Here is a 26,711-nt window from a genome sequence, read left to right on the forward strand (position 1 = left end):
GCTGGGCAAACAAGTCCTGTAACTCCATGTCTGGCATCTGGGGTTCATGTCATTGTAATATTCTCTCCAAGGGGCTCGTGTAGCTCCTCACCTGTGGCCTTGTTGGTTGCAGCCCAAGTGGCCTTCCTGTTGGCTTATCTCTGCTCAATTCCTGCAGCTTTCCTGGACTATGTTCCATGTTACTGGTATTTTTTAATCTTGGGAGTCTCTACTGTAGCTTGGTCTCTACTGTAGCTTCGGCTTCCTCCTCAAACCTCCATACCTTGCCTTCTCAGAGAGTGCCTGCAGGAACTCTGATCCTGCTTCACTTTGCCTGGCCTCCAAGGCCTTCCTTAGAAATCTTGATGGAAGCCTCCATGACCCCTTAACTCCAGCATTCTGCATTCCTGCAGAACCAGCACCATGTGATTGATGCCAAGGTCTACTGCCATCTCAAGCAGTAGCCAAGCCTCCAGGGATCCTGGCTGCAGCAGCCTCTGAATTTCTGGGTAGCTGAACATGTTGAAAAAACTTCCGAGGCTCCTTATGCAAGAAGGATTCCTCACTGGTCTCTTCTCAAGAGAATTTTTACTTTTACTCCCTTGAACCTGAGCTGGATGTGGTCTTGCCAGCTCTGGAGAGGATACCCTCAACCATCTTTCTTATTGTCTTTGGGCAGTCTTTAGCATTTCTTTATTGGTCTTTAACAACTGCAACTTCCTTAGCCCCAGTTTTACTCCCACTTTTCAAGTCCCAGTTTTTTAAATCTTTCTCCTCTGCTTTCTGCTCTTGATTATCACAATAAATTTGACTAAAAACCACCAGCAATATCCATGCTACCTCCTGAATGCTATGCTGCCTAGACATTTCTTCCATCAGATTAAGAAGTCCATCACGTTTAAAATCAGCTTCACAGAAAGTCTCAGGACATGAGCAAAATGCAGACAAATTCTCAGCCAGAACATGACAGGAATGGCCTCTACTCCAAACTCCAATAGAGTTCTCCTTTTCTGAACTCTCTTGAGATTCTCTTGAGTCTTCACTATCCATGAAACTATGGGCATTCTGTTCTTCTGAGCTCCCACAATAATAAGCCATTAAGCTCCACTTAACAACAACCTAAAGTCTTTCCCGCTTGCACTGCTAAGCATCTCAAAATCCCTCCTACCAATTCCAAAAACTCCAAAAACTTCTGAACCACATGGTCAGGTTAGTCACAATAACAATCCCACTTGGTGGTACCAATTTCTGTTTTTGTCAGCTGTTTTGCTGCTGTGACTATCGGACCTGACCAGAACAACTATAAAGGAGGAAAGGTTTACTTAGGAGTCATAGTTTCAGAGGTCTTAGTAAATAAAAGACCAGCTCTATTCCTGGGGGCTCAAGGTGAGGTAGGCAGGACATCATGGCAGAAAAGTGTGGGGGAAGGGACTGCTCAAATGGTGATCAGGAATCAGAGAAAAAGGGGCAAGGTCTCCACTTGTCAGATACAGATATATACCCCAAAGCCATGCCAAATTCCACCTTCTCCAGCCACACCCTACTACTTCAGTTACCACTCAGTTAATTCCTATCAGGGGATTAATTCACTGACTGTGTTAAGGCTCTTACAACCCAGTCGTTTCTCCTCTGAACCCTCTTGTCTAATATGTGGAGTTTTATGGGACACCTCACATCCAAACCATAGCATGGACTACCAAAATTTGCAGAGATAATACATATGGCTTCTGTATAGCCCTTTATTAACATTATACCCTTCATCCACATCCTATTGTTTACATTTTACATTGGTGCAGGACATTTATCACAACCCATATGGATGCATTATTATTAACTGAACTCCACATATTACTCAGTTTTCCTTAACTTTTTCCTAATATCATGTCTCAGGTTCCTTTTTACTGGTGACAATTTCCCAGACTTTTCTTGTTCTTGATGAATTATATCTTTAAAATATACAGGAGCCTAAAATACTCCTTTTAGGACATCAGGTACCTCCAGGGTCAATGTGAAGGGAATTGCATCCCAGCAGGGATACACAGGTCCTTGGGAAATGTTCACAATGTCTTCTTTCTTTGAACACATCTGAAACAGGCAAATGTTTGGAACTGAGAGAACTGGATGGAGGGTACATTTGTTGTGTTATTCTCTGTGGGACTTTTATTTGGTTGAAAGAGTTCAGAATCAAGTCAAGGACTTGGTAAGAAGGGAGAAGCATGAGTGCAGGAAGAGGGAGGGTGGGTGTAGTCTGAGGGGAAATGGGCTGTGAAGTGGTTAAGCCAGAGCTGACAAATGCTGGAAAAGTAAACTATAAGCCCTGGTTCAGATTCCAATGGTGGAGACCAAATTAAAATTCTTTGAGAGGCACTGGTGACTTCTGAGCAGTGGAGTTGGAGGATTATCCTTTGAGAGCTATTGGAAGTCATGTTGGAGAATTAAGGTGTCCTCGCAGCCAGGAGAAAGGTGCCCAGCTATGGATATGCAATGATAGGGCCCTGGATGTGAAATAATAGTGAACACTTAGCGAGTGCTCACTCTGCTAGTCCTCACTCTGCCAGTCCTCTGTGTTCCTAATTTAGTCCTCATAACAGCCCACTGAAGTAGTATTATCACCACCTCTATTTTACAAATGAGAAAACTAAGCCACAAAGAGGTTGAATAACTTGCAGATAGTCACAAATCCTGGCACTGAATGGGAGGTAACCAGGCTCACGGCAGGGCACGTGCACCTGGAGTTTGCATTCTTCGCCCCTCAGGTATTAGTGGTAGATCCAGGTTCATGTGACCAGGGCATTGGGACAGGGAGAGGTGGGCGTTGGAGGGAGTTAGTGATTCAAGTTTGGGTGACCAAAGGATACTGCTACCATGCAGAGAGCTATTAAAAATGGGAGGAAGAGCTGGATTGAATAGATGGCTGATAAGAGAAGTTGGGTTGGAGGAGTAGGAAAGGTCTAGAAGAAATTTGTAAAGCAGTTGGGGCACCGGCGACTTGGAAGTGTGTTACAGCTCTGTGAGTCGCAGAGAGTGCCTTTATGAAGGAAAGGAAGAGAGAAAAGAGAAAGGCAGGAAGCAATAAAAGCTGTGAAGATCATAATGGTCTCATAAACTCGATGTATTAAATATTTAGTAGGCTTTTTACTCAAGTATGTTACTTCCTCCCACCTGAGTTCAGTAAAGCCTGCATGAAAGGTAGTCTATCTTTTTTTTTTTTTTTAACAACTCCATCTGCTTACAGAAAGGGTTCTTGGCTCAGGGATTTCTCTCTTTGGAGGAAACAGTACCTCTCTGCCAAGTTTATTTCCATATTACTTCTATTTTTCTTCCTAATTGGCCCAGTACTTTTCACTTTTATTTACAGATAATTATGTTTTTGTACCTTTTCAACATTTTTGTTCAATGCAAAATCTTATTTCGATATGAAATAAACAGGAGTTGCAATGAGCAGGTTAAAAAAGATAGGATGTTTTGGGCAGAATATCGACTAGATGTTTTAAACTCATCACTGATTTCAGAGTGAAATGAAGATGTAAAATGTTAGCTTTTTTACTCTCTGAGGAGATAAGAGGAGCAGGACTGTGTAGCTTCTTTTTTCTTCCTGTAGAAGCTTACTTTTGAGGGTTTCTGAGGTCTATTTTAAAATACACCAAGAAATGAATATTTTTTTAAAAACTTGGTGATATTTGACTGCAGAGTGGTATATTCATGCACATGGTAATATCTCAGATTATGGCTAAACCTGAAATTTCTGCTAAAGTATGTTATAAAGATTCATTTATTGCAAAACTGGGTTGGGAGCTATTCAATACAACTTAGAATGGCGTTGTAATCTTCCAGTTCTCTCTGAAGAAACTCCCAAAGAAGAAAGATTGGGGGGGTGGATAATGTTGATATAAAACATGATCTTTTTGGTTATTCTCATAGAAAGGAAGAATTTTAAATGTTGAGTCATTTTAGTCGAATCTGTTTTATTATATAGTCATAATTGCATGGAATAAGAGAAGAAGCCTATAGAGAAGGAACAATGACCCACCAGCCAGAGGTATGGTCTCATCTCTTACTTGCTAGACTCCTACACAAACCAGGATCACTTGCCCTCGCCTTCAGAAACCCCATTGGAATTGAAATGGGATGAGGCTAAATATTGACATTAAAACACACACACACACACACACACACACACACACACACACACACACTTTCTGGGAGCTGGGGTTGTGGCTTAGTGGTGGAGTTCTTGCCTAGCATGCATGAAGCCCTGGGTTCAATCTCCACCACTAAAACAAACACATACCAAAAAACTTTACTTCCCAGGCAATCCAGTACCCAGGGCTAAGAACCATTACCCAGAACCTTAGTTTATCAGCTCTAAGTTGCCACGTGATAGAAAAGTTAAAGTGAGGCAGCGAGTGCTCATGGGAGAATAAGGGAGAGCTGAGCTGGAGGGGAAATGTGGTGTATGTTTAGACTGACTCTCAGCATTCACTTACTCTAGAGCTTAGTTCAACCCAACTGGGAAACCTGTTCTCCTGGATGCTCATGGGCTCAGGGTAGAGCACACCATCTCTCTCTGGTCAAGGAGACCAAAGACATAGGAGAAGTCTGCCCCAGGTAGTGATTGTGGAAAAGATCTTTCACCTGAGGAAAAGTTCCAGAAGGATGTATTCTTTTTTCTTCCTTGTGCCCTTTTCTTTGGATGTGATGTTTGGTTCTGCTGAAGAAGAAATTATTTTGCTCCTTGTCTATAGATGGAGCTCCAAAGATCCTGGTCTGGATAATACTGTTTGGTACTGAATAATACTATTTCAATCAGTGCTGGAACCTATCCCTTTTCAGGATTTTATTTTCTTATTTCCTTCCTTCCTTCCTTCCTTCCTTCCTTCCTTCCTTCCTTCCTTCCTTCCTTCCTTCCTTCCTCCCTCCCTCCCTCTCCTTCCTTCCTTCCTTCCTTCCTTCCTTCCTTCCTTCCTTCCTTCCTTCCTTCTTTCTTTCTTTCTTTCTTTCTTCCTTTCTTTCTTTCTTTCTTTCTTCTTTTTTTTTGGGGGTAGTGTCCAGGGGCACTTTATCAATGAGCTATTTTTTCTTTTGAAGAATGTGTCTTTAAAAACATACATACCATTTTTCTTTTTTATTTTGAAATTGGATTTCACCAGGTTGCTGGGATGGGCTTGGACTTGTCATACTCCTGCCTCAGCCTCTTGAGTCCATGGTATTATAGGTGTGTGTCATAGTGCCCATTGTTATTTTCATTATGTTGGATGAAAAATCTATATTTAAAGCCACCTTGAGTTAGATTTTATTATTTGTAGCCAAACACACTGTAAATGATAGAGTGAAAGTTTATTCCTGTCATAAAATCAGGATTGAATTCTCTAATGTGTTTCTGTGGAACTATATAAGTCTTCTTAAGGCTTCTGTGAAGGTAAAGTCTGGAACCTGAAAAATTCTAGAATGTTCCATTAGCCATATGAGTCAAACTCCTTTACTTTGATGAAGTAGATAAGAACTAGAAAGTAATATGACATTTCAAAGGTCACACAGGAAGTTGGTGACATTGCTATGTCTAGAAAAGCTAAAAGATATTGTATAGTAAAACTATTGTAGAGATCACATCCCACCATATTAACATTCAGCTAGTTTGTTGACATCCTCTCCATGTGTCCCAGTATCATGTCCCCTATACACAAAGTTATACCTATAATGTTTCCCCCTTAATTTAGAAAGCCCAAAATATATTTTTTAAAGTTATATTATTCGTCTTTGCTGTATTAAATTTCATTTTCTCAGTTTATATTTGACAATCAAGGGAAATTAGATAGTCATCCAAATTCATTTTGCTCTATAGTAGAAGCTTTTGGGGGTCAAGTTGAACCTCTGCTTTATTCTTGGATAAACTGGGTGTCAGCCTCCCTCGTGTAGACAACTACTTCTTCTTCAGAAAGCTTCCCACCATTGATACTAAACTCTGCAGCTATAGGTTTATCTTTAGAGTGTAAGAATCGGTCTGTTATTAAAATGCAAATATCTCTGGGCAAAAGAGTACTCAAATCCATGCTTCTCATACTGAGGTAATGATACCCTTATGCAGTCTGCCAGGAGAATAATGCAGCACACTTTCCTGAAGAATTAATTAGCCCTGATGGTGAAAAAGAAAAGAAAAGGTATAGGACAAAATGAAACAACATATGCACTTTAAAGATGAAACCAGAGATCAAAATAATTCTTGTGTTACCTGAGTACCTCTGTTCATTTAATTCTATGTAGGGGTCCTTTGGGTGAAAAGTTTAATAAGCACTAATGTGTTGTTTGCCTCAATTTGCATGAATTGTTTCTCTTAAAAATGTAATGAATGCTTTATCTAGCTTTTTTGCTGCTATGACCAAAAGACCCAACAAGAACAATTAGAGAAGGAAAAGTTTATTTGGGGGCTCACAGTTTTAAAGTTCTTAGTCCACAGACCTCTGACCCCATTCTTTGGGGCCCAAGGTAAGGCAGAACATCCTGGTGAAAGAGTGTGATGGAGAAAAGTGGCTCAGGATATCACACCAGGAAGCAGAGAGAGAAAGGGAGGGGTTCTACTGAATATGGACAAAATATATACCTCAAAGGCATGCTCTCAGTGACTCATCTCTTCCAATAGTTGGAATCGCCTATAGTTACCACCCAGTTAATCCTGATCAAGGGATTGATGCACTGATTAGGTTTAGGCTTTTATAAACCAATCATTGCACCTTTAAACTTTCTTGCATTGTGTCACACGTGAACTTTTGGGAGACACCTCATATCTAAACCATAACACCGAATGCCAGCTGATCCTCAAGAGGGAGCTCACTGTGATCTGAGTTCCATTTACTATGTGTGAAAAATTAATCCAAAAATTAGTGGAGTAAAACAGTAATTTTAAGCTTATAAATTCTGTGGAATAGAAATTTTGACAAGATTCAGAGGGACCAGCAAGTCTTTGCCCCAAGATCTTTAGGCCTTACCTGGGATTATAGCTTGCTAGAAATCTCAAAGACAGAGTCATGTGAAGTTTGTTCACTTATGTGTCTGGCAGTTAATGCTGACTACTGGCTTGTAGGACCATTCCTTTCCCTGTGGGTTAACTTGGGCTTTCTCACTGTGTCCATAGTTGATGTCCCTAAAAAAGAGCCAGGCAGGAGTTGTAGCTTTTCTCAGGAGTTTTAATCTTTTTCAAAAGTCATGTAGCATTATTTCTACCAAATTCTGTTGATCAACATAGACAATAGCCTGCCAAGATCAAAGCGGGGACAAATAAACCCCACCTCTTGATGTGTCAGTGGCAAGATCCTTAATAGCAAGTGGAGCTGGAGATATTATTGTGGCCATTTTTAAGAAAATAAGCTCTGCCACTGAAAGCTTACTATTGCCAAAGGATTTCATCTTTTGGGGGTTAGTCTTCTGTGGTTGTAGAGAAATCCTTTAATTTCCACTCATATCTTCAATGGAAAGGTTGTCTTAAGAAAACCTACAAAGAATATGGATGGATTATCCCATTTCCAGAGCCTGATAAATAATTCCACATGCAGGCAGCTCAGGAACATCCTTAAGAATAAGAACCTGAATATTCAATATACCTCTAAAGAATATTATTGTCAACATAATTCATAATCAGATACTCACAAATAAGCTTGATCCTCATGTCACTTTAGACCATCTATAACTAAATTTCCTCACTTTAAAGGATAAGACCTGGCTCTGTCTCTCTCAGAAGTTAGCAACACAGTGCTTTATGTGCAAAAGGTCATGATCTGAGTTTAACCAGAATATGAAAAACTTTATTCACTTCTCCATCGGATGTTGAATAATCACATCATTCTTTAAAACTTTGGTTCCTTGTCTAGAATTCAGAATAAAAATCTTAACAGAACCTATTTCATGGGATACCATAATATAATGCCTGTATTTAAACAATACAAGTAGGCTCTTAACATTATGGTTGATTTATAGGCTACCTGAGATGCTTTAATGTGAAGATGTATCTTAAGTCACTTTGCACACAGTAAATACTCTGGAAAATTTGATATTGTTTTCATTATTATAACCAATTTGCTAGCGCTCATCTAGCTCAGCAATTTTAAAATCTGATATTTATGAGATTCATCTAATATAATAACTTGAAATATGGATTCTCAACATTCAGTTTTAGGTGCTTTTACTCACTAGGTCTGAGGTGGATTGCAGAATGTTTGATCATAATAGTCCCTCTTCCCCAGCCATGACCCCTAGTTAATTCTTACATTTTGAATGAATTACAGATGGGTATTGAGCATATACTCAGAAAATCTCTCAGGCACATCACCCCTGAATGAACTTCTGCTTCCTAATAGGCAGTGAGCCCTGAAGGCACAGGAAGGTATCTGAGTGGCTGCACACAAGAGTCAGGTTTGGGGAGGAATGAGGTAGTCCACCTAATGAAAGCTCTGTCCCCACATTGTTTTCCCCAGGAATCTGTTAGAGTCTTTGCTGTTCTTAGACTAGTGAGTGTGAGGGTTTGCCTTTTGTATTGACTAGGGTATAAGGTAAGACAATTTCCCAGGTCTTAATTTTTCTTTGAAAAAATCAATTAATTAAAGGAGCAAATCACACTTTGTAGAGGACCAATTTACATGCACAACATCATTAAAACAAGTCTCTTTAACAACGATTGACCACTAGTTCCTCTGAACAAATGATGGAGCTGGTATTCCTGAAACAGACCTATAGCACTAAGCTGGTGGCTGATACATCTGACCCACAGTGCACTCTGCCCTTCTGGAGGAAACTTACACATTAATGACTGGTGAGAATGACAAGAAATCAAGAATTGCTGGTCTCATTTCTTTGGAAAAGCACATTCCCTGGATAGTCCTTGATAACTCAGGAATACTGTGTTTTAGGAATTGTTTTAATCTATTGGTTTTGCTTGTCCCCACCCATCCCATCTCTGAGTTTCTAAGTTTTAACAGTTTGGTTCTAGAAAACATTTTGTCACTTGCAATGCTTAAAAGGGAGAACTGTACTAGTTGTATAATCTTCTGTCTCATTTATTCTCCTTATTCCTCATCATATTTTAGAATAATTATAAGGATATTGTTGATTACTTTTGCAATTTTAAAATTCCTCCTAATCTCATTTTCCCTCACCATCAAATTTTCCTGATTCAAAAATTTTTATAACACTGATATATTATATTGAATACACTGAATATATAAATTTATACAATAATAGCATAGATTGCTTACTTTATTTATTTTGGATGTAATTTTTTCTTATCAAGTATATTAGAGCCCTGCTGAGTGAGATAAATGATGCTGAAATGCTGCACTCACATTATATTCTAGTTTTCCTTATCAAAATTGACATTTAAAAAGACATAGAAATTCTTACTCTGCCCTCTGCTGGCAGCATCTGGATGCAAATGTTTCTTTCCTGCCTTTTCAACTTGGTATATAAATGGTACACATATAAGAGAAACTAACACATACTGAGTGCCATACTGAGCTCTGTGCTGGGCATCATGTAATTTAATCCCACAACAATTTGGTATGCTATTATAAAGAAATTGAAGATCATAGATGTCAGAATCAATATTCATATCCAAGGATGTCCATGTCCAAAGCCTACACTCATGCTCTTGTCTTGCACTAACTCCAATCCAATATCTTCAAAGAAAAAAATAGTGGGCTGGGGATGTGGCTCAAGCGGTAGCGCGCTCGCCTGGCATGCATGCAGCCCGGGTTCGATCCTCAGCACCACATACCAACAAAGATGTTGTGTCAGCCGAGAACTTAAATAAATAAATATTAAAAAAAAAAGAAAAAGAAAAAAATAGTCTTAAAAAACTCTGTATCGCATCTCTGATAACTATGTGCAGTCCAGAGCACAAGATCGTGTCACAAAGACCTGGCTTTAAACCATCCTTACCTCTTCCTGAGTTTCTCCCCAAGGACAAGTTATTTACCATTTCCAAACCTCAGCTATTTCATCTACTGCTCTCTATCAGGATAGTAATGGCCAACATTCAGCAGTTTGGTGAGAACTGAATGAGATAATTCATGTAAACCACCATGTTAACAACCAACATGTGGTGGGCCTGGTGACCATAATCTTGATGAAAACTATTGTGTTTGTAAAACTTAGTTTGTTGGGCATGCTTTTGATTTCTGCCTTTTATGACTTCGCATAAAAGTTAAGCAATTTTTTTTTCCAGTGGAAAGGGGCCTCCTGGGCATCCTATTGAGCTCACATTGGAAACTTTCTTCCTCCATGAGGCTAGTGTATGAGAATTACCTTTGATTTCATTAAAGACTTGGATTGAAATGAGAATTTGATCCCTGGACCTTCATTTCTATATAGTATTCTACTCAAAGTGAGTTTTGACATGTAACTCTCAGTAAACAAACATATTCAATGGTTTATTTAAGATTTGGTCACTTAATTCCATTTGATACCAAATCATACAAATTCAATGTCAATGTTGCTGCCTAAAAGGACCTTCCCATGCTTGAAAGGTATTACCTTCAAATAAAAATGTTTTTAATGAAGGAAACAATATGGTATAGGGTGTTTGTGGGGATGACAAAAATATTTTTAAAATGCTTCAGAAACTCATGAAAAATAAATGACACAATTTAAAAAATTCCACAATGCTGGCAAAAATGTGGCGAGACAGGAATCTTTAAATAATACCCATGAGTCTGCAAGTTGGCCTGGTTTTTGGAAAGCAATTTGGTAATGTGTAAAAAGAATTTTAAAGATGTTCATACATGTTGAACTTTCACTTTCAGAAATCTGTCCTAAAGAAGGACACAAGCCAAGCCATAGCTAAGAGATTTTCATCACAAAAGTGCTGATGACTAAAAGGTTCGAAGCAACTTTTTCTAAGACTGAAGTTTCTACAGTGAAGGGGGATTACCTATAAAAATTTCACTATCTATACTAAAATGAACTGCAATATAGCCATTAGTAATATTGCAGGCTGCATGTGTATCTCAGTGGTAAAGTGCAGATTTTTTTTTTTTTTTTTTTTTTTTTTTTTTTTACAAGTGAGGCACTGGATTCAATCCTTAGCAGGAAAAAAATCCACCCAGCCAAACAACATAAACCATTGGTGTGGGAGATAACTCAGGAAGATGCTCATAATACAGTGATGGGTGAAAAATAAAAACCCAAGCTCCAAACCATACTAAAAACTATTTCTCTGTCGTGCTGTCTCTGACTTTATGTCTCTATCTGTATTCAAATTATAAACATATGCATTGCATTATAAATACAATGTTCCCTTCTCATATTATTTTCCTTCTTCAAAATGTAACAGGATTTTCTGTGTCATTCCAGAGCTATTTCTTGTCCCTATTTTTAGAATAAACAGGAATGTGTATACTTAATTAAAACATCACAACAGTTAGAAAGAAGCCATCTAGTGTCCATGTTTCCTTTATAAGCCATTGAGCTAAATAAGAAAAAAATCTTGATAACCAACAGAAGTATGAATCCAATAGTTATGGCAGGGTGTATATTTCTAATGCACAATTAATACTGTGACATCATTCTTTCCTGGAATGTTTTTGTGTGTGTTCCCCCAAATCCACTTCTCTATATGATTTCAGTTCTCACTATCATCTTAAAAAAAGTCAAATATTCCTTCAATACTATATCATAGTACAGGTTGAGTATCCTTTATACAAAATACTTGGGATTACAAGTGTTTAGGATTTCAGATTTGGGGGAATTTATTTGTTTATTTGGGATCACACCATTAACAGTGAAAAAATAGTGTGTTTGGGGTAACTGAGCAGAACAGGAGCAAGCAGAGGATGCCTGTATCAGCATAAACCCAAGCAACAGCAACAGCATCTGTGTTTCCATGGCTACCCATCAATGAGCTCAGGTGTGGAATTTTCCACTTGTGGCGTCATGTTGACTCTCAAAAAGTTTCAGATATTGGAGCGTTTCACATTTTCTGATTAGGGGTACTCAACCTGTATTTTAATTTGATGGTGCTTTTATTGATTTATTTATTGTCTTTTCAGCCTTGAGTTACATCTGACAGAATGTACATATTTAAAGAATGTAATTCGATAAATGATCATACACCTTTCATATTACTTGTTTACTGTTATAAAATAAATTATGCCAAAAATTTAGTGGTTTCCAACAAGTATTTTCCATTTTACTTTTTGGGTGTGTGGATCAGAAATTTGGGAGTGGCTTAACTGGGTGGTTCAGGCTCAGGACTCATCAAGAGGTTCCTGCCAGGATATGGGGATGGGGGCTGTGCACACCTTAAGGTTTAAATAAGGGAAGGGGATCCATTGTCAAGATGGGTCCTGCTCATGGTTTCTGGCAGGCCTCAGAATTTTACTTGCTGTTCATAGGAAGCCTTAAATAGCTTAAAAGTCCCAGCAACTTAGTAGCTAGTTTCCCCCAGGGTGAGTGATCCAAGAGAGAATAAACAAGAGGAAACTGAAGTGTCTTTTGTGACTTAGCCTCTCAAGGCTATCACCACTTCCTCTTTATTCTATTACTTTGTTTATGCTAGAACAAAGTCATGAGGTTCAGCCTGCAGTGAAGGCTGAAGAGGCTCTACTCCTTGAAGAAAATGATGTTGTTTTAGTCACCTATTTCACTGATGGGACTTAAAGACCTGACCAGAACAATCACAGAAGAGGAAAAGTTTATATAAGGGCTGACTGTTTGAGAGGTCTCAGTCCATATACAGACAGCTCCATCATGGAGGAAGAGTATGGCAGAGGGAAGCAGCTCCCATGATGATCAGAAGGCAGAGACAGAGGTCTCCACTTGCCAGATTGAATATATACCTCAAAGCCAAGCCTCCAATTGCCACCTCCTCCAGCCATACTCTACCACTTCAGTTATCATTCAGTTAACCCCCATCAGGGGATCAATTCACTGATTGAGTTAAGACTCTCACAATCCAATCATTTCTCCCCTGGACCTTCATGCATTGACTCACATGTGAGCTTTTGGAGGATACCCTTATACCTAAACCATAACAGATGCTAAAAAGGTAAGAATATATTTTAAAACAACTTCATGAGTAAGACCAGCAATATTTCATGATAATAAATGTATCCTATATTGATTAAGTTCTAAGCCAAACTAGTTTATATAACTTGGGGGAGAAAAATCCAAGGATGCAACATGACTGGGTACAATGAGGAAAAATGTGTTACTCCATGTGTCAATGGAGCAGGTTTCCGAATGTGGCCATAGATGATGTATTTTGGATTTGCCTGTGGTGGTTGTTTAAACCACAGATTCCTGTGTCTTCTGCATTCAGATCCTCAGGAAATAAATATGCCTCACTAACAAGCTTCTTGGGTGATATTTTTTTCCATAAACATTTGAGAACCACGGGCACAGTGGTTAGGAATGTAGACTTTGGGTATCTGTGTTGAAATCTTACCTCTTTTATGTAACTCTGAATGCAGGGAATTTTGGACTTTCTGTTTCTGCAGATTCCCCAGTATCTAGAACTGTGCCCCCAAAATATTTGTAGAGTGAATGAATAAGCAAAGGAAATTATTGGATTTTTCCCAAGTTTCTTAGCAAAAAAAATGTGATTTCTCACTTTAGTGCTATGGTAATAACTGAGTGAGCTCATGTGTACAATAGGCACTACAGTGTCCATAACCCATGACAGTTCATAGAGCCTGTGGGAGGGAATTAACACTGATGTTGCTATGGTTATCACCAAAGTGGTTCTGACATCAGCAAGGATGGAGAAAACTTTTTGTTTTCAGAGAAACTCATTCATTGGAAAATGTACTCTTGATTTGCTTACTGGGTGAGCATTCTGAGGTAAGGACATATTTTCAAAATTTATGAGAAAATCATCTTTCTTTAGAAAGTCCAAGTTTTTAAGTGAGTCTATGAGAGAGTCAAAGGAAATAGAATTTAAATGCATCCTTTTGTTTATTCTTTTCTATATCTTTTTCTCTTCCCAATATAAGGAATTTTGATTTTTATGAAAAGAAAAGTTTATATTTTGGCTGGTTTCAAGCATAAAGGATGTGCCAACTACTCCTCTTTGAATGAGAAGATGAGAGATATAAAACACACCTAACCTCCAAAGAAAATACTGGAGATACCACAAAACTGCACTCAGTTTCAGTGGTCAAATTGTGGAGTGACTTTAGCATGGTCTGAATATTGGACAGTTTACATTTTAAATCCCAAAGTAGGATTGTTTATACTAAGATCATTTTATTCATGAGCATGACATGGAGATAGAATGTAACTGATGATTAATAAACCCCAAAGGGTTGTTGTTACACTTTTAATATCACACTGTCCTTGGAAGAGTCTTGTCTTTCAACCAACAATACAAGAAAAATATTCTAGACCTTTACAGTTTAAGGTCAGATATGTGTGAGAAACATTGAAGGGCCTTTTTTTTCCTTTATTAAATTATTTACTTATTCTAATTTGTTATACACGATGGCAGAACGCAATTCATTTTATGTTATACATATAAAGCACAATTTTTCAAGTCACTGGTTGTACACAAAGTATTTTCACACCATTCGTGTCTTCATACATGTACTTAGGGTAATGACGTCTAACTGATTCCACTGTCTTTCCTACTCCCCCCTCCCTCCCCTTTGCCCTATCTAAAGTTCCTCCATTCCTCCCATGCTCTATCCCCCCGCCACAACCCCCATCGCTATTATGAGTCAGCATCCTCATATCATATAAAACACTCAGCCTTTGGTTTGGGGCTGTTGGCTTTCTTCACTTAGCATTATATTCTCCAACTCCATCCATTTACCTGCAAATGTCATGATTTTAATTCTCTTTTAATACTGAGTAATGTTCTATTTGTAAATATACCAAAGTTTCCCTATCCATTCATCTACTGAAGGGCATCTGGGTGGTTCCACAGTTTAGCTATTGTGAATTGTGCTGCTATAAACATTGATGTGGCTGTGTCCCTGTAGTATGCTGTTTTTAAGTCATTTGGGTACAAACTGAGAAGTGGGATAGCCCGGTCAAATGGTGGCTCCATTCCAAGTTTTTTAAGGAATATCCATACTGCTTTCCATATTGGTTGCACCAATTTGCAGTCCCACCAGCAATGTATGAGTGTGCCTTTTCCGCCACATCCTTGCCAACACTTATTATTGTTTGTATTCTTGATAGTTTCCACTCTGACTGGAGTGAGATGAAATCTTAAAGTAGTTTTGATTTGCACTTCTCTAATTGCTAAAGATATTGAACATTTTTTATATGTATGTTGATTGATTGTATATCCTCTTCTGAAAAGGCCTTTTATAGAGAGTCATAGTATTCTAGGAGGCTATTAAGTAAAGCGCTCTCAGGAAATGCATAAGCAGGCCTTCAGAGTAGTATTTTAAACTACAGAGAAATGGAATGTTCTAGGTCCTTTCTTTAGGTCCTTTTCAGTTTTTGATAACATAGTTTTAAAAATCATAAGAGTGTTTTTTGTCAAAACTCTATTTGTAGTTGTAGAGTTTTAATTTGTGGTACCTGAGAATCTAATGCAATTTATAAGATGTACCATAGCTCTTTTAAGACAGCTTTTGACTTCTAGGTAATTTGTTCAAATCTCCATCAGAATGAAATACTCTCTTCTTGCCTCCTGTGAGAGACACACTTACCTATCCAAGCCCAATGAATGGAGTAAGAGACACAGGTACAGCAAAAAGTGAGGCTTTACTTTAATGACAGTCTTGTAAGGTAGGTGCCTGGTGCTCAGGAACACATAGATTGGGTACAGCCTTTTACCCCCTAAAGTGCAAGGTCCCTCCCTGTGTTTCTCCTTGGCTGAGTATTATGGGGTGTACAGTCTTCCTGAACATCGCCTAGGTTTTACTGTCCCCTATTGGGTTATTTAAATAAATATACCTTTAGTTGTCCCCTTGGATTGAGTGGCTTTTGGCATATACACAGTTTATTTTTGTTGGTCAGGAGTGTGTGTGTGTGGGGGGGGGCGTGTTCTTCTCACCTGTTTGTCAAAAGGGGCTGTGAATTTTTAAACTCTGCTTGTAGTTTTCCGTTCTTCTCTCTCCTCAACCACCTTGTTACATCCTAGGTAATTTTACATGTAAAGCTAAATATTGTATTGGGAAAATGGACCACTGGGATTTTCTATTTCTCACACTCCCGTCCTGACTTCCCCTATAGCTCAAACATCAACAGATGGTCTCTTGTGAATGTCATCTTTTCATTGCATGGCTATGGTTATGCCAGTTTCCAAAATTTCCATCATCAATACCACTCTTGCCTCCAAAGTTCTATTTTAAATGTCCTTTTAATTTCAGCTTGCTCTCTCCATTAGGTGACTCCTGTCTTTTGGCCTTTCTGTTCTATGAATAGAGGCAAGGACAAAAAGATGTTGAGGGAAATGCTAATTTATTCTTGTTCTAAAGTAATGTAGGCTGCTGGGTATACATCACACCTGGCACATCCAAATGAGGAAAAAAAAAGTATAAAGGAGTATTCACCAACTTTGAGAAACTCGAGATTACCTTCCCCTTTCCAGCAAACAGCCAGAAAATGGGTGAGAATCTGACCCCTCAGCTCAGTTGGGCTTGCCACCACTCAACAGACTATTTCTGGTTTCTGTTACATTAACTATGTATGCATATGAGGGAATCCTTTTCTTGGTTAGTTTGTAAATTATAATAAAGACAATTTTCAAGTATTGATTACAGTATAAAACTCAAAAAAGATAGCTGTTGTTGATTTCAGAATTAGTGCTTGTTGGAAACTGTGCAACAGATCAGTGAAAATATTAGGACAGGAATAAATCAAGACAACTGCATAGATAGTCTTCATAAAGTGAATGGGGAAGAATAAGCTGTAGTAGAAATGGGACAATTGGGCTTGAGTGGAGATCATATTGATTTTTTTTCTCATGTCTTTAAACTCCATCTTTATTGGATTTTTCTTTGACATATAATATGCAAGTCTCCTATTGGGAAATTAAATAATTTTGACAATCCCCATTCAAAAATTCTCTCTTCTACATTTTGTCTGAAAGAATGCCTTGTTCCCTTTGCTTATTACTATTTGCTTTTCCACCTAGTACTGTTCTTGTTCTCCTTCTCCCTCTAAAACTGTTCCTGTCAAGTTGACTGGTATTCATACCACTTTATAGCATATAAAAATTTAGATGACTTCTTCCTCAGAATTTTGATGTCTCTTGGCTTCTTCTGTCTCACTCTCCCTTAATTCTATGTCCATCTCTTTGATCAATTGCCTCAGTCAATTTTTTTTTTTATTTCTAAGAGTATAGTACAACAGACTGGGTAAGCTAGAAAAAAGAGAAGTTTGGAGTCCATGGTTGGAAAGGGGCATCTGGTGATGGCCTTCTTGCTATTGTAGTCCCAAGTTGACACAGGGCTTCACGTGGCAAGAAGCAGGGAGTAGCCACATATCTCTAGTTTCTCTACTCATAAGTTACCAGCATGCAAAAATGGGGACTCCAGGCTCATGATCTAGTGTAATCAAAGTCACCCCCAAAGGTTCCATCTCTGAATAGCATAGCTGAATTAAGTTTTCATCTTTTTAATGCCTCACAACATGAGTTTCAAAGGGGACCCACCATAGTCATACCACAGTGCTATTCCATTTTCAAGGCTCCTGTGAGAGTTTGCCTTCCTCAGACACCTACACATGAACAGCACCCTAGCTCCTAGTTGGCTCTTTTATTATGTGAAACAGTCTCCTGTGTACCACTTTCTCCACTCCCAGAATTTCAATTATCATCATAAACACAGAAGCTTGTGTTTAACCTCTATCTGCAGTAATCAAATTATATTGTAATTGGTAGGTTGTTGTTTTGAAATATTAACCCAGATTTTCCTCTAACATCCACCTTCCATGTATTTCCCATACCCTTTGCATTTCTTCCATTTAGTTAGCAAAATTGCTTTAATAGAGAAGTAATGCATTGCATAGAGAATATATATAACTAATAGTTGAAGTTGTTTGTGAATTCAATTAAAAATCGTATGTAAAGGATAGAGGGGATTAATAACCAATTAGGAGGAAAAGATGAAGAGTTAGTTTCTGCCAGACTAAAGATTCTTTGGACTAGGTGAGTGAGTAAGGGGTGTAAAGTTGAAGGAGAAATAATAGAAGAGGTAGAGTGTGCCTGGGAGCTATTCAAAGGCCAGAGCCAGACAGAAGTGGACCCTCAGGTATCTCAAAAGTACTAGTGGGTCTGTTGTGGTGTGACTGGATTGGTAACTGTCCTGAGGTCTATGATCAAGGACATTGCGTCCTGTTTATCACTGCATCAAGTGCCATGCATTAAGTGGTGTGTGCCCATTCATCTCATCCTTGCGTTGCTCCTGGTGACTGCTCCTCTTCTAGATTGTGCCAATAGGTTGCAAAGTTATCATCAGACTTCTGGAATAGGAACATGCAATCTTCAGGTAGCCAAGATGACTTTTTAATACTCTTTGAAGCTTTTCTCGATTCTACCAACAAGGCCTTTGTAACTCTAGAACATAGTCAGGTCACATCAAAAGTTACCCACCTTCCAAGATTGCAAGTATTGGACATTCCTCTTACACTTCCTTCCAAATTCACATATTGGATACTCAGAGCCCTAAATGAAAGTGTACTATTTCTGTCTCTAGTTCAAGCTTTATGTTGTACCTAGGCTGCTGATGAAGTGAAAATAGGCATCCGCAGACCAAAAATAACATGCATTGAAGGAGATAAAAAAAAATTAATCCAACTGAAGCTGAGAAATGCAGGAATATAGTCTCTTAGATATTTATTGTAGTTTTCAAAAAATAAAACAAGATAAACTCAAAGAACAAAAACCACTTTCCACACAGAATTCACATACAAACTGAATACCTAATAGAGCACATACCATTTTTTACACAATTAATTTCAATAAAGATAATTAAAACTTCACAATGTGAATACACTTTATAGCTTTAAACCCAGACAAGTGCTCCTGTGGACACATGAAGTCACAATATTTGCTATGCAGCAGTAGTTTTCAACTAAACATCACGATCACTATACGAAAGCGTTAAGCTGTTGTCACTATTTTCTCAAGAAGAGTTCCACAGTGCAGTCACTGCGAAGGAGCCAAAAGTGCCCGTGTACAAAGGAGGGTTTTTAATCTGTGCATTTCTCAATTCCTTTTACAGGAAACATGGAGCTACAGAAAAATCTCTGGGTCACATCTGCCTGGGTGACATTAGGTTAAACAATGTCTCATGGTTCTGGGCTTTGGCAAATGTCTAAATTAATGATTCTAATGTGGCTTTAAAGCAACTTGGATTTTGTGGCTGAGCGTGAGGCTGTTCCGGACAGAGGAATATGGGAAAGGACATTTTTGTCTTCCTCATGGAGACAGAAAGACAAGGAGCTAAACTGGGGTCACTTGAGGTTTTTCAAAGGGTCACTTTGAAGAAAACAATCATCTATAGCTGCCAGCTCTGCCACACTTCCGTTCAAAGGGACTACACTATGGTCTTTGCCACTCAGTAGCCTGGCACAATCTCCTCACTATTTAATTTCTTTTTCTGGGATCATATCTGACCTCCTCCATGAAGCTACTCTTGACTCTTCCAGTTCCTTAAGGTCCCCATTCTCTGTGCTCTTGACATAACTGAGCACTTAGATTATATCTTGCACTTTTTTCTCCTCATTCTCATTAGGGACAGGAGCCATACCTCTTCCATGGTTGATTCCTACAGTACTGAGTATGTGGCATTTAATAACATGTGACAATAAATGACACTTTAAACCACACCTTTAAATTTTCATTCTATTGTTGGCTAAAACACTTTTCTTTTTTCTCTTTATTTTTAAAATTTGGCACAAAGACAACATTGGTTTCCCTGTTTTGCCCATGTTTATTTGATTTTTTTTTAGTGGGTTTTGAGAGCTAAATGCAACTTTCAATCACAGTTAAGTTTAGTCCACATATTGACCACATAGTCCAAAGCCATTTAATGTGACTGACACATCCTCACCTGTCAGTTCCTAGTCAAGTGATATAGGGAGAACAGAAGCCTTTTTAACATGTATGGACAGACATGACCATCTAGAACCAACTGTACTCCATTATTGTTTAATGAGTAAGTTGTAACTTATTTTTATTCCTAAGGATATCATGGTTTACCCAGCTAACTAAATGAGAAAAAAAAGTACAATATTAAAAAGAGGCATTACCTTAAAAATTGAAATGGCAACTAAGAGTTTAAAGTTGTTGATCTAAATTAACATTCATATACATAAATATTTGTAGCTTTTAGTAATCCAGCAACTGAGCTTAATTTCTTAATTTTATGTCTCTGTGAAGTTTCAGGCCACCAAATTTGGGATTAACCAAGGGGGTATGAGGATGAATATATGAGTTCATGAAGACATACCAAAGTGATATAAGGATACTGGCATTTCTCCTATATCACCAATGTGGACAACTGAGAATTGAAAGTGAATATAACATCAGCTATAATCTAAAAAGACAGTGGTGTGTTAAGAGTTCCCAGAGTTGACAGTATCCAAGTTGTAAACAAAGTAAAATGTTGAGTAACAATAAAACATACATACAAATTCAAGAGTGAAAATTCTTAGTAGACATGACAGGTGATCAACCTTTCTGAAAAGAGAAATAGTCACTTCTTTATGCACATATTTCCCCATAGTATCTAAATTAGTTGCTTAATACACTCTTACAAGAGGCTTAAGAAGAATTCTGGATTATCAAAGGAATGCTTTTATAAAATAAACTCACAATTATTCTGTTTTGAAAATAAAATCCACAGTTCCAAAAGGTAAAATTGACATGTATTTGCAGATACTAAACATTTGGTCTTATAGGAAAAGAAGTACTTTGAAGTAGGCACAGAGGAGTTTCACATGACACCAATAAGATATTTACTGTATAAATTGCACCACTAGACAAATACTGCTACAAGAAATCATTTGAATAAGCATACAGCCATCAAAGCATCTCACACATTCATTAGAATTCACTTTTGCACACTAGTTTATATACACTGAGTAAGTCATTAAATATTGCACTTATTGGCCCATGAACCCTCAATTCTGAGGTGTTGAAAAATAGAAAACAAATCTATTTTTAGAACATATTTCATGCAACATTTAAGACATTTCAGTTCTACAAACACCATTAAATAGTTGTACATTTGGACAGTCCAACTGTATCACATCACATCTGACATTAACAATATATCACAGGAATTACAGGACAGTCTTCATTCAGCACACTGCCTATGGATGATGAGACAATGCATGAGAATCGTCATATTGACACAGCAAACATCCCCAAACTTCACTTTGACAAGGAGGAATATGGAATCACTAGTCAGATGTAAGTCATGCTCACGTCCCTGAAAGGCCAGGTGTCTATGTGGCTCATGTACCATTTGTGTCTATAAGAATAGCACTCATGAACTTTAAGTGATCCTTGGCCCCAAATAACATTAATATAAAAATATATCCATTAAGCAATAGTTACAGCCAACTCTCAATTGTCCACAATGAAATTACAAACACAGATGAATGAAATACACAGGTAACCCCCCAGCCTCAGTTTAGCTAGTAATGACTGGTTGAAACTCCACCAATAACAGCTGCAGATAGGAGATAGATGGTGAAATCTGAGTCTCACTTACTATTCTTAGTCCTCTCAGTCTCTGAGGATAATGCTTTTAAAACCCTGAAACAAACACAAATCAGGAAGTACAAAATAAAAACGTGAATAAAAAGGTTCTAGATGATCTGATCTGACAACCCAAGCTATCTGTGGGATTTTTGAAAGAATTCATTTCTGTTACTAGAATGTTTGCCGAAAGCATTCTCTCTCCACCCTCTGTTTAATGGGAATTCTTTCTTCACAAGGACACACAGACTCATCAAATCAGTGTGAAGGATCTGTTTCATGGGCCTTTAAAAACAAGATGTGAGCTACAGTTGGCACTTAGCAAACACCCACTTTTCCCCTAGCACTCAGAAAGCACCATGGATGGAATTTTCCCTTCGCTAAAAAAGTATCAGGGTTGTAAGTGTGTGTTGGGAGGGGCAGCAATGTGTGTAGCCCAGGAGAAACTATTTCAATCTACCAAAGGGAAATATCATTTGGCTAGAGTCTCAAGCATTTGTAGAAATATTTAAAAATACATTTATTTATGAAATACCAATAATGATAAGTAGCTACATTTTAGATAAATTTCCCAACCTGTTTTTGCCTCCTTAAGGAATACTGTATTTCTAGTACCTTGAGCCCTTTAGGAGTAGTGTAGGGGTGAGTGTAGGGGTGAAGATAATTAAGATGAGGGGAAGATTATGGTCATAAACACTATCTTTAGCCTAATTTGTTCCAGCGAATTCTAGGGTATAAAACAGGTTTATATCTGTAACAGACTTTGGTCAAAATTTCATCTAAAATGTAAAGAACTTGAAAAAGTTGACACTGATGTTAAAAGGCTTAGTATATCAGCAAGATTTCACCATTACTACCAAACTACTAATGCACAGGTAGGACTCTCAAATAGGCAGAGCTGAGCAGAGCAGTAGATCATTTTTCTGGGCATGATTAGAAAGATCACCTGGGTCTAGCTGCTCATGTGGCACCCTGACAGAGCACACAGTGAGTGTACACACAAAGGAACAGAGTTCCTGTCACGCAATCAGTGACTGAGAGACAAAGGGCTCCTTAGACAGGCCAGCTCCCAAGTCTGTTTCCCTAAAAATACCTGATTGAACACTCTAACTGTACTATGAGGATTATTAACAAACACACTAATTTTTGGTCTAGAAAGATTTCAGTCATGACTTTAAATGAAGATGTACATCACAGTTTTTCTCATGCAGCTGCTACCTCAGCTTGCTACTGCTTGGTAGGGTGGATACATTGCTGTTACAGTCCCACAAATGCCACACAGTAAATTAAGATTGTAGGACATCCTCAACCATGCACTAAGATAGATGTTAGATAAAGCAGATCACAATGAACCACTGATTATCAACTATGACAGTCCAAGATTAATGTTGTTTTATGAAAGTTTAGTTAATAGTGGAATGCATTACCTTTAAAAAAAAGAACTGTATACCTGAAAATCTGTCAGCATAGTGTAGTTAAAATTGCAAGTTTAATCCATCACATAAAAAATATCTAATGTGCTAAATCAACAAAATGTATATAATTAATCTGGGTAGGCATTATGTAGGTGAAATATATATTTGTCTTAAATAGTGTAAGTTGTAATTTTGTAATTTATATTTCACATATATCATCACATGCTGTACCTTTCTGATAAAACTGAAGGGCATCATCAAAGTTTGTTTTCCAAATAAAAATCCTAGCACTTATATACTAGGCATCAAAGGAATATTGACTCTCAACTGAACCTAAGGAGGAGTTATGTCTTTTAATCATTAGAAGTTCATCAGGCCAGTAGTAGTTGTCCATAGGGGTGGTGGTAGCCTCTAGGAACTGACTCACCATCCTGAAGTAATTCTAATCAGTCTGTAGATGTGATGCTAATGGTTAAACAGCATCACAGGCCTTAGGAAACCTCCTACACCTTCCATTCATTTTCTGAAAGGCTGAAATGCAGATTCACTCCAGGGATGGTTAATTTTAAATGAAATAATTTCCAGTCCAATTTCTTAACTGTATTAGGAAAATAAAGGGATGTACAATACCAATGCTCTTAGAAGCATCTTCCTGAAGCAATTGAGAGTTATTCCTAACTGTATTTTGAGGTGTGGAGAATGGCCAAGTGATGAAAAAAGGAAGAGAAATTTAGACTTGAAATACTAATTTAATTGCCTCAAAGATGAAAAGAGAAGATGTCTAAGGTTTACAATCTAACACAAGTGCATACTTTTAAAGATACCCTGTTCTTTTAAGTACAAATTTAATTATGCAAGGTAAAAATTTGATTAGGCATTGGTAAAAATGACTTGTAGATATTTGGGCTGTGGGCAGATGTAGGTATAGCATGTGAGAACGTGTGTACATATGTGTAGTGGCCAAATGGTTGAAAAACCTTGGCACTATAGAACTATAATTATAAACAGTATAGCTTGATATCAATAGAAGCTCACCAAGTTAACCCTGGGTTGGTTGTTCTATCTGCCAAATTTGATTTTAAAAACCAGGATATCTTGATGAGATTAGGAATAGAGAATATTCACTCTTCTTGGCATGTGTTACAGCAGGGATATGGGTATTCCGTTTTTGAGTTCTGTAACATTCTTTTGTAGAAAATTTTCATTGAATTATTTGCAATGAAATTCACAACAGGGTGGCAATTACAGAATTAAGAATAAATGCAGAACTCTTCACTTCCATTAGGGTTTCGAAGATAGAAATTGTGGGATAAACCTTGGCAAGAACACCAGGGGAACTATTGGATCACTCTCCCCTGACTGGGACAGTGGTCCAACTTTGGAATGTTTGACACTGTGTAAGTGAACACTTTGTTTAGGCTTCCCCATTAAAATCTAATAAAATATTAATGTTTTCTTGTCTTCACTCTTACAGAATGTGAGAGTGGAAATTTATTACCAATTAGTGGAACTGAAACCAAGAAAGATTAAAAAAAAGAGCATGGATAAAACCCCAAATGCTCTTTTCCATTATTTTTTACCTTTTAAGTTACTGATAATGTGTGTGACTTAGTTCCCTGACTTGTAGGCATTTTATTCTCCAGAGATATCTTTCGATACATGCATATTTTCCTATCAGTACCCTTAACCAAAAAATGTGCACCCAATATTTTCATTCTCTGTTTTTGAAAAAAAGATTTAAAAAAATTCTTAACACAACCCCCTAAAAAAGAGAAAGTCAACCTAATGGAAGTGTCTTTCAGAATCTGTCAAGCACTGATCACTGCCCTCCCCAATTCCTAACTGTAAATAGTACTGGACTTTGACACAATGCCAAGTTCCTCAACAGGGTTCCACACAACACTGGAATCTGTTGTCTGTAATCTATACATTGGTTTCAGAAAATCTGGGGTAAAAGTCTGGATGTTCAAATGATTCCTTTCCTTTTTCAAATTGCTGTAGATCCAAAAGTTTCCTGGAATTTTCAGCTACAGAGTGTTCTCTAAGCAAAGTAAGCATGTTTAAAGACTTACACAATGGGGGTATGCTTTAGAATTACAAACACCCAGATTAAAAAACAGTCAAGAGGAAATCAGTCCTTCCTCAACTTAGGACCCATTGAAATGCTACTCAACAGCTTCTATATAGATAGAAGAACATAGCTGAAGTCTGAGCAGAAGGCAACGATTGGGGAAGCAACTCTATATCCTACAGGAATAGGAGCACTAACAAGGTTCAACCTAACTTCTACTCCAAATGTTGATGGTTCCAGAGAGTTGTGGTGGTGGTGGTGGTAGTACAGGAATGTGTGGTGGGGAGCAAGCCTCTAAGGAAGTGGCCTTGGAATTCTATAGCTACTCACACTCTTCTTGGTTAAAACACTTACTGCATAACTGGCTTCCAGTAGATACCTTTTCATCTGCTCAGTGCTCCTAAATATTCAGAAAGTTGGGTAGAATTAGTGGAAAGAGCCGTCCTGGGGAAGGATATTTGCTTATTTAAATATGTAAATTGATAAAACTGTTTAAATCTGGTTCCAGTCACGTTAATAGTAATGGCTTAGTAATGGCCTTAAAAACAATATTTCAATTTACTTATAGTCAATGGCCTCCTCCATTATGAATGAAAAATAGATACATTGTTTCTCGTGACATTGACCTGTGACATTGTCCCTAAAGAGTAAAATTTTCACTTGATTTTCAGTTAAGAGGAAAGCAAATTAAGTCCCCTGCCATCTCGCCCTGCTCACACATACACATTCAAGCAACTCCTTGTTCATCATCTCTACAAGTGAGTAGCATAGTTTGAATCCACGGCACGAAAGTCAGATGGTAATAAAATGGTAGTCTGAAATCCCAGCAGTATCTTAACTGAGAAGAAATTTGAAAAAAAAAAACAAAAAGAAATGAAACTTGAAGACAAGTAAATAACAAGTCACATGCAGGTAGCAGATGTTTATAGATGAATAGTCCTTACAAATTTAAGATCACATATTTGCCACATATTAACACAGTAAATCTCCCGAGATTTGAATGCATGAACGGGCCATTGACATCAAAGACTTCCTTCAAATAATTATTAGGCAGTATAAGTGAAGGCTAATAGACCATTTATGAATGCTGTTTCTTGGCAACCAGAGCCCCCTGGAGCTGCCTGTGTGCGAGGGGCACTAACAGCCACAGTTGGGCTGCGGAGGAGGAGGGGTTTCCTTGAGTCTTGTGTTCTGCTTTGCGGCAGTGATGGCTGGATCGGTCTCCAAACTCTCTGACATTTTGTCACAGATGATATCCACGAGGCGCTCAAATGTTTGCTTGACATTAATGTTATCCTTGGCACTTGTTTCAAAAAACTCAAACCCTGGAGGAAACACACAGGAACACAGCTTGGTCATTTACATTTCTGAAATTAAATGGGATTCGATTATAATTTTGAATTGTGAAAAAGTGATGGTGGGGCAGTAGTGGGGGTGGGTTTGATCTGGGTAAGAGATGACAAGTGGACATGAGCATCATTTCAGCCAAACTACCATCCTGCTACCCAAAGACCATGAATAAAAGAGTTATGATATAGAATTGGAGTATTTTATTTTTCCCCACTGATACATTCATGCTACCAGAGATAGCTGAATA

General features: G+C 37.9%; 1 protein-coding gene across 2 annotated transcripts in view; it reads right to left on the bottom strand.

Moving 5' to 3' along the window:
* Nucleotides 1–18,729: 18,729 nt before the first annotated feature.
* The window catches only part of Rab3c (RAB3C, member RAS oncogene family), a 255,376-nt gene continuing 247,394 nt past the window's right edge, over nucleotides 18,730–26,711 (bottom strand). For both annotated transcript variants that reach the window (XM_021722508.3, XM_021722507.3), the window contains exon 5: nucleotides 18,730–26,439. In XM_021722508.3, the coding sequence (XP_021578183.2) occupies nucleotides 26,252–26,439 (188 nt within the window). In that variant the 3' untranslated portion in view covers nucleotides 18,730–26,251. The remainder of the gene's footprint in view (nucleotides 26,440–26,711) is intronic.

The sequence above is a fragment of the Ictidomys tridecemlineatus genome, chromosome 1, assembly GCF_052094955.1.
Source record: "Ictidomys tridecemlineatus isolate mIctTri1 chromosome 1, mIctTri1.hap1, whole genome shotgun sequence".
Classification (NCBI taxonomy): Eukaryota; Metazoa; Chordata; class Mammalia; order Rodentia; family Sciuridae; genus Ictidomys; species Ictidomys tridecemlineatus.